The following is a 9601-nucleotide window of genomic DNA, read 5'->3' as shown; positions in this document are numbered from 1 at the left end:
GGTGAAAGATTCCAAAGATAAAATTCAGATCCATACAATTTGCAAAAATTGAATGAGAAATTAAAAAAGGAGAGATATCTAGTAAATTAAGCTGTCCTTCCAGATTCTTCTCTGATGAGCTCAAATTTTTAAAGTACATATATAGATGACAGAATGAAGGCTAGACTTCTGACAAAGACCAAAGAGTATCACAGATCTCTTGGAACTGAGTCAGAAGGGCTAAAGTCCAGAATAAACCAAGGCTTATAAAATGGGAAGGACCACAATAAAGGTTTCTAATGTTCTGTTTAGTGCAGGACATTTAAGGATAAGGAGCTAGAACATGTGTGAAAAAGAACCGAGGGTCTTAGTTGACTAAGTTGGCAAGGCCAAAAAATGCTAATGAGTCTTGAGATGGGTCGAGATGATAGTCATGAACAGATCAGGGGACTTTCAGTCCTATTTGGGCCTCTGCTGTTGGCCCATAGAGCTTTGTGCTTACTTCTGGATGCCATTTTAAGAGGACATTAACAAATTGGGACATGTTTAAAAAAGACAGGAAAGTGAAGTGCCTTCAAATCATGTCATATGAGAAATGGCTGAATGCATAAGAGAGATTTAACTGGGAAAGGGCTTTGGGTGAAGGAGGGCCATCAGGACTCTCTTCCTAATTGAAGAACTGTCAGATGGAAGAGAATTAGACATCCTGTGTAGAATCAATAGCAGCTGGTAGAAGTATCATGAAGGTAGGCTTCAACTGAATAAGAAACGACTTTCTAAAACATGAGCTACTTGGGAATTCCCTGGCAGTCCTGTGGTTAGGACTCGGAAGTCTGACTGCCAAGGCCCCAGTTTCAGTCCCTGGTCGGGGAACCAATATCCTGCAATCCTGAGGCCAAAACAAACAAACAACAAAAAACCAAACCACCAAACCAGTGTGATTGTGGAGGAGAAAACAGTTCTCCTCATTTGCTGGCCAGTCTTCCTGTCTTTAATCTCTCATTTCTATTTCAGCTTCTCAAACAATCTTGTTCACATCCAGTTTTCATCACACCACCTATGTTGCTCAAGAAACCAGTGACTCGCTTTTGCTTAGTGGATCAATCCTGAACTCCACAGCTTAGCATTTGAAGCCCCTCCACCTCACCCAAGGGCTTTGTTTTTGGCCCGTTTGAGCAGATTTAGAAAGTGATATATTCCAGCCCTGGATAACTACTTCAGATAAAACAAAATATCAGTCTTATTGAGGTATAATTATATACAATGAAACTTACATATTAAAACTTTTAACATACATAAACACCTATGAAATTATCACTACAGGTAAGATGGTGAACCTATCCATCACCACAGTTTTTCTAGAGCCCCATTAGAATCCCTCCCCAAGCAACCACTAATCTTTCTATCACTATAGATCAGTTTGCATTTTCTAGAATTTCATATGAATGGAACCATATAGTATGTTACCATTCTTTTGGGGATGGGGGCATCTGGCTTCTCTCACTATATATATATATATACACACACACACCCTGAGATTCACCCATGTGTGTGTGTCAGTAGGCAGCTCCTTTATACTGCTAAGTAGCTCCATTGTATGGCTATATAGCATTTTGTTTAGTCATTCATCAGTTGATAGACATTTGGGTCATTTCCACTTTTTGCCTATTATGAATGATACTGCTATAAACATTCCTGTACAAGTTTTTGTATGGACATATGTTTTCATTTCTCTGGGGTAGATACCTTGGAGTGGAATTGCTAGGTCATATGGTTAACTCCATGTTAAACCAGTTGAGGAATTTCCAGACTGTTTTCAAAATAATTGTACCAATAGCAGAGTACAAGAGTTCCAGCTCCTCCACATCTCGAGGCCTTTCCTTAGCTAACATCTCCTCAATGTCATTTCTTGTTGCTTCCCTCTCCCCCAGGGCTTCCCAGGTGGCGCTAGTGGTAAATAACTTGCCTGCCAATGCAGGAGACTTAAGAGTTGTGGGTTCTGTCCCTGGGTCAGGAAGATCCCCTGGAGGAGGGCATGGCAACCCACTCCAGTATTCTTGCCTGGAGAATCCTGTGGATAGAGCAGCCTGGTGGGCTATAGTCCATGGGGTCGCACAAAGTGGGACACAACTAGAGTGACTTAGCACACACACCTCGCCCAGGAGTTTCTTCCCATCTACTCCCTTGGTTGTCTCATTCAGTCTCTTGGCTTTACATGCCATCTATCTGCTGACCACACCCAAATTTCTACTTCCAGCCACCACTCCCTCCTGAGCTCCAGACTTGTCCTGTTTGGCCAGGACAGCCCAGGTATGCTTTGTATCCTGACATAATTATCAATAATGTTCTGGTATATTAGTTTTCTATTGCTGCTGTAACAAATTACTGCAAAGTCAATGGCTTAAGCAACACAAATTTATTATCTTAACAGTCATAGAGGTCAGAAGTCTCACACAGGTCTTACTTGACTTAAATCAAGGTGTCTGGCAAGATTGCAATGCTTTCTGAAGGCTCTGGGGGAAAGTCCATTTCCTGGCTCATTCAGGTTGTTGACTGAATTCAATTCCTTGTGGTTGTAGGACTGAAATCCCCATTTCCTGGCTCTTGGGCATCTTTGTATTCAAAGTCAGCCAAGTCCTTCTTGTGTCCCATTTCTTCTGCCTCATTTTGCAACCTCAGGTCTCTCTTCCACCTTCCTCTTCCACTTTATCTGGGCCTACCCGGATGCTAAATCGCTTCAGTCATGTTTGACTTTTTGTGACCCCATGGACTGTAGCCCACCAGGCTCCTCTGTCCATGGGATTTTCCAGGCAAGAATACTGGAGTGGGTTGCCATCTCCTTCTCCAGGGGATCATGTGGGTTTTTTTTACCACGAGCGCCACCTGGAAAGCCCCGATAAACTATGATAATTTTTCCATCTGAACATCCTTATCCTTAATTATGTAAGTCCCTTTTGCTGTGTAAGGTAAATATTTACAGGTTCTTAGGTATTAGGGTGTGGACACCCTTGGTGTGGGGTTCATTATTCTGTCTACCACAACTGGTTTGGACAATTACATGAACAGCCCATGGTCCAGCCAACTGCCTACTTGACTTCCCTATTTGGATGTCTAATGGGCATTTCAAATTTAACATGTCCAAAACAGAACTTTTAATTCCTTCTCCAGCAAAACTTGGGCCCCCACCAGTCTTCCCCACCTTAGCAAATGGCAACATTATCTACCTTTTTAATAAGTCAAAAGTGAAAAACCCAGGTGCCATCCTTGCTCAGCACATCCTGCTGATCCCAAACTGCAAAATCTATCTTGAACCTATTTACTCCTCTCATCCTTATTGCCACCCTTCTAGTCCAAGCCATCACTTAAATTTTTTTATTTTATTTTTGTTTTTTGGCTGTGTTGCTTGCAGGATCTTAGTTCCTGGACCAGGGATTGAACTTGGGCCCATGGCAGTGAAAGCACCAATTCTTAACTACTGGACTTCTAGGGAATTCCCCATAAGTCATCATTTCTTCCTTGGACTTTGTAGTAGCCTCTTAACTGGTTTTCCTTCTCACAGCCTTGCTTCCTTCCTATCTATTATCCACATAGCAACCAGAGGAATATTTCAAAAATGAAAATCAGATTATATAGCATCTCTGCATAAAAGCCTTCAATGACTCCCTGCTGTACTTAGAGTTAAACTCATTTTACTCGTTTATTTTAGAATTAAACTTTTTACTACGGCCCAAGTGGCCACATATGACCTGGCCCTCTGTCCAACCACATCTCATCCGTTCTCACTCACCACACTGGCTGTGCTCGCTTCTTTGTCATTCACCCAGCCTTTCCCGCTACCAGTACCACTGTTGCACCTTCAGTTCTCTCTGCCAAGAATGCTCTTCTCCCTAGTTCCTTATGTGGTTGATTCATTTTTATTTTTCAGGTCTCATTTCAAATATCACCTCTCATAGTGGCTTTCTCTGGCTCCTTGATTAAAAATACTTCCCTTACCTCCCATGTAATTCTCTAATAAAGCACCCTGTTTATCCCCCTCATAACATTACAATCTATACCTCACTTGTTGATTAGTTTTTTGACTGCCCCCTCACTAAGCGTGGGCAAGGACCTTAGCTGCCTGGTGTACCTTGATGCCCAGAGTGCAAGCTGTCATTGAACGAATGCACGAAGCCAGTCTTCGCACTCTTGCAGATACCTTTTGCTTCCTTCCATCTCTGTGATACCACATACACTACCTTCAGCCTGCAACATATTCTCCCCTCAACCTATTCTTCACCAACCATTATCCTTTCATTTTCTTCAAAATGTAATGTAAGACTCATTCCTTCCCAGGACTTCCCTGGTGGTCTAGTGGCTAAGACTCTGAGCTCCCAATGCAGGAGGCTCAGGTTTGATCCTTGGTCAGGAAACTAGATCCCACATGCTGCAACTAAGCTTTTGTGTGCAACAACTAAAGTGCCACATGCTGCAACAAAGATCAAAGATCCCACCTACCACAACTAAGACCTGGAGCAGCCAAATAAATAATAACTATTGCAGGAGACTTGGGTTAGATCCCTGGGTCAGGAAGATCCCCTGGAGAAAGAAATGGCAACCCACTCCAGTATTCTTGCCTGGGAAATCCCATGGACAGAGGAGCCTGGAAGGCTACAGTCCATGGGGTTGCAAAGAGTCAGACACAACTTAGTGACTAAACCACTACCATATAAAAAAAGACTGCTTTTTTTCGACTATACTTTAAACCACTGATTCACTAAGTGAATCAATTATGGAGCGCCTTGGTAATCTTGTTAACGGTTGCTGCTATATTATCATGCCCTTGCTTGTATTTGCTTTGTAATTATAGTCATTTCATATGTGTAGGTATGTTTTGTTCCTGAAGACTAGAGGTTACTCCTGGCTCAATATTGCATCACATATCTTTATAATCCTCCTAAAGTACTTAGCCCAGTTTGGTGGTGCCCACTGCAAACCATAAAGCAGAAAAGCAGAACACTTCCTTCATACATCTGGGAAAATACAAGAAGTTGGAAATTTGTTTTAGGAACAGTACTAGAGTTTTAAAAATATATATTTTTTACAGCTTTCAGAATTTTTTAAAAAGTTGTTCACCTCAAGGAAAATCAAGAGTAACTAACATGAACTATTCACTCTGGGTTAAAATCTGTTAAACTTACCTGTCACCTCTAAACTCACCTGATGTGAAGAACTGATTTCTTGGAAAAGACCCTGATGCTGGGAAAGATTGAAGGCAGGAGAAAGGGATGACAGAGGATGAGACAGTTGGATGGCATCACTGACTTGATGGACATGAGTTTGAGCAAGCTCTGGGAGTTGGTGATGGACAAGGAGGCCTGGCGTGCTGCAACCCATGGGGTTGCAATCGACTGAGTCAGACACAACTGAGTGACTGAACTGAACTGATTGTGCTACAGATGAGATTTTCTTGTGTGTATTAACTTCTCTTTTCCATAAAACACAGTCTGCCCAGTGGCTGGAAAAATGAGTTATTTTGATATATTTCAATAGGACAAGTTTCTGAGAGTTTAAAGATTTTGGCCAGTATATATGTAGCAATAAATGACCAACACATAATTTTTCTTTGAAAAATAAATTTAATAGGGAAAATACTTCCAACATACTGAAAGTCTCTTTCTGTGTGTATATAAATTAACAACTTAATATTAGATATTGCTTTTTAATGCATAGATAGGCTATTCAAAAGGTACAATTACATAAACGACATAGAATCCCCAAGGTGGAATAAACCCAAAATTTGATTTAAAAAAAATCTAGTAGACATGATTAGCCCAAAGTGCTTTTTTAGTTATATTGTGGGTCTGTGTGTGTGTCAAATGTTCTATTTGATCCTCTCTAGGTAACTGGGACATGCTGTGAGAATAAGTTGACTAAATAATTTATTTTCTGGGTAGGCTTGCAAAGCAAGTTAAAAAGGCAGAGAATTCAGGCCATTTGAACTATACATGACTAACTGAAAGAAGGAATTCTGGGGCATAACGAAGCAATCATACTATAAGCTACCCTCTAGAAACACAAGAAGGCTTCAAATTTAAATAAAGAAGGCTGGATCTATTATGACGGTGGTAACTTTTACATGTTAAATGTTTTCATTTAGTTTCTGGTAAGGCGTAATTTACATCACGGTGTGTGCACTCCGAAGTCAGCCAGGATTGTGAGTTCTACAATGACTGGATCGAGAAGTCTCAAGTGAATCTGGGTGAAACTAGGCTGCTGTGGGTTAGTGTAAGCTGTGAGCCTGTGGCGGAGCTCCAGCATGCTGTCTGCCCTGTCACTTCAACAGCACGTTGCTCTGAGGGGTCATGGCCAGGCCCTTTCTTTGGTATTGTGTACACTGCCTATTTGATGCTTTTGAACTGTGGTGTTGGAGAAGACTCTTGAGAGTCCCTTGGACTGCAAGGAGATCAGACCAGTCAATCCTAAAGAAAATGAATTCTGAATATTCATTGGAAGGACTGATGTTGAAGCTGAAGCTCCAATACTTTGGCCACCTGATGCGAAAAACTGACTCATTGGGAAAGACCCTGATGCTGGGAAAGATTGAAAGCGAGGGGAGAAGGAGACGACAGAGGATGAGATGGCTGGATGGCATCCTGACTTGATGGCCATGAGTTTGAGCAAGCTGTGGGAGTTGGTGATGAACAGGAAAGCCTGGCGTGCTGCAGTCCATGGAGTCACAAAGAGTTGGACATGACTGAGTGACTGAACTGACTGACTGACATTGCCTATTTATATCCAGAGTGTAAACTGTACATTTCATTACTGCTAGGTTTTGTTATAAAATCACGGTGGTGCAGGTGTTCACAGGGCCATCACTCTGGAGCTCAGGTGTGGCCGAATCTTCTCATTTCCAAGAGCAGCAGGCAGGAGCACCCTCTCGTTACTCCATGCGTGCACAATTCTGAGGCTACATTCCTCTCTGATTGCAACACGCCTTCAATCAGTGCACCTCTAGTTCCATTCAGTTTTAAAGAGTTGGTTTTTTAGACTTTAGTTGTCCAGTTTTGAAGAACTTATTTAATTCCCGTAACTCCTGGGGCTTCAAACTCTGATCCACCCCTGGGGTCAATTTATAGCTCAGAGGAGACATGATGTAACCATTTTGGTAAAGACAGATTCTCTTGCAGAACTCAAAGGTGCCAAACATAACTCCAAAATATGGAACTATCTGTAGAGAAAGAAAATGAAAATCATGTGAAAATCTTAAAACATCAATGCATCTGCAATCAACTTGGATCAGGGTAAACTGAGATAAAGGCTGTGGACAATACAACATGGTCATTCTTTTTGGAATCAGGGAAGATGGAAAAATGCAAGCTGGCCCAGTGAGGGATGGGGAGAGGAGTGGCAGAGCCATTGAAGAGCTGCCCTGGAGAAGCCTGGGTGTGGGTTGATATGCATGTAGACAATCTAACACAGCCTGTCAACATACACTTGCCTTCTTTTGGCCATGCCATGCATGATTTGTGGGATCTTAGTTCCCTGACCAAGGATTGAACTCAGCAGTGAAAATGCTCAGTCCTAACCACTGGACAGCTGGGCAATTGCTAACATAATCTTGTCTTGATTGGAATCATTTCTGTGCCAACTAGTGCAAGGTTAGTCCACAATTCTTAACCTTTTTTTTTAAAGTCATGGAGTTCTTTTGGAAAATGATAAAAGTTATGGATCCTTTCCCCAGAGAGACGCACATACGCCCATATGGACACATTTTTTCATACAATTTTAAGATAGGGGGTTACAGTCCTTTTAGGAGTCTATGAACCTCCCTGTTGGGAACCTTGGCACTAAATGCTTAGCTCCTCTGGGATGGGATATTAGACGCCCCAACACTGCCAGGGTCCCCACTGTTCAGGGCCGACAGCCAGCCTGCATTCACAGGCTCTGTGCTAGAGGAGATGTTTCCAGGCAAACTGCAGAGGGAGTGGCAAAGGTGTAGAACAGGGTGGCAGTGGCAGAGGTGGACAAGCAGAAGACTGACCACTCCTCTCACCTTCAGTAGGTTGGCTGCCAATCCATTCCAGAGCCCCAGGACCCCTTGGGCTTTCACTATCTGCCGGAAGCAGTCCATTGCTCCTGAGAAATGGATATCCACCCCTCCACCATGGGGAAGGTAGGGGCTTTGAGCCTGGTAGGAAAGAAAAGATGGGATGAGGTGATTTAGTCACCGGGAAATAATGGTTTTGTCAAGCAACCAAGGTCCTGGCCAAGATGATGATGAAGAATGGCTGCCACAGGACTCTATCTTTTCTGTGGTCTTAGAATGAGTATTAGTGTGCCATGACACCCTATTTACATGTTTGGGGCTATTGTTCTTAGAAGAAAGCAGCTAATCTGGACAGACTCCACGTCACACTTACCACTGCTTCTCAATGAGTATTAGTGTGCAGGAAAGCCATGACACCCTATTTACATGTTTGGGGCTATTGTTCTTGGAAGAAAGCAGCTATTCTGGACAGACTCCACTTCACACTTACCACTGCCTCTCAATCTATACCCTCTGGACATGGTAGACACCTCTCGGGCTTTTAATCTTTTTTTTTTTTTTCATTTGTCTTCTTTATTAGCTATAAAGATTTAACACATATACTAAGAAAATTAGAGATATCAAGGGAACATTTCATGCAAAGATGTGCTCGATAAAGGACAGAAATAGTATGGACCTAACAGAAGCAGAAGATATTAAGAAGAGGTGGCAAGAATACACAGAAGAACTGTACAAAAAAGATCTTCATGATGAAGATAATCACGATGGCGTGATCACTAACCTGGAGCCAGACATCTTGGAATGTGAAGTCAAGTGGGCCTTAGAGATTATCACTACAAACAAAGCTAGGTGGTGGAATTCTAGTCGAGCTATTTCAAATCTTGAAAGATGATGCGGTGAAAGTGCTGCACTCAATATGCCAGCAGATTTGGAAAACTCAGCAGTGGTCACAGGACTGGAAAAGGTCAGTCTTCATTCCAATCCCAAAGAAAGGCAATGCTAAAGAATGCTCAAACTACCACACAATTGCACTCATCTCACACGCTAATAAAGTCATGCTCAAAATTCTCCAAGCCAGGCTTCAGCAATATGTGAACCGTGAAATTCCAGATGTTCAAGCAGGTTTTAGAAAAGGCAGAGGCACCAGAGATCAAATTGCCAACATCCGCTGGATCATGGAGAAAGCAAGAGAGTTCCAGAAAAACATCTATTTCTGCTTCATTGACTATGCCAAAGCCTTTGACTGGGTGGATCACAATAAACTATGGAAAATTCTGAAAGAGATGGGAATCCCAGACCACTTGACCTGCCTCTTGAGAAACCTGTATGCAGGTCAGGAAGCAACAGTTAGAACTGGACATGGAACAACAGACTGGTTCCAAATAGGAAAAGGATTACGTCAAGGTTGTATATTGTCACCCTGCTTATTTAACTTCTATGCAGAGTACATCATGAGGAACGCTGGGCTGGAAGAAGCACAAGCTGGAATCAAGATTGCTGGGAGAAATATCAATAACCTCAGATATGCAGATGACACCACCCTTAAGGCAGAAAGTGAAGAGGAACTAAAAGCCTTTTGGTGAAAGTGAAAGAGGA

At 42.3% G+C, this 9601-nt stretch overlaps 1 protein-coding gene across 1 annotated transcript in view; it reads right to left on the bottom strand.

Annotated features, from left to right (window-relative positions):
* Positions 1 to 5589: 5589 nt before the first annotated feature.
* Positions 5590 to 9601, bottom strand: part of SLC25A43 (solute carrier family 25 member 43) — a 42932-nt gene continuing 38920 nt past the window's right edge. Inside the window, exons 4-5 of the mRNA XM_055393333.2 lie at positions 8012 to 8146; positions 5590 to 7186 (exon numbers count right to left, since the gene is read on the bottom strand). Coding sequence (XP_055249308.1) covers positions 6986 to 7186; positions 8012 to 8146 — 336 coding nt within the window. The 3' untranslated portion in view covers positions 5590 to 6985. The remainder of the gene's footprint in view (positions 7187 to 8011; positions 8147 to 9601) is intronic.

Source organism: Moschus berezovskii, chromosome X (genome assembly GCF_049115385.1).
Source record: "Moschus berezovskii isolate FMDL1 chromosome X, NW_MosBer_1.0, whole genome shotgun sequence".
Classification (NCBI taxonomy): Eukaryota; Metazoa; Chordata; class Mammalia; order Artiodactyla; family Moschidae; genus Moschus; species Moschus berezovskii.
Note: the sequence above shows the minus strand (reverse complement) of the source record. Positions and strands in the feature narration are given on the sequence as shown.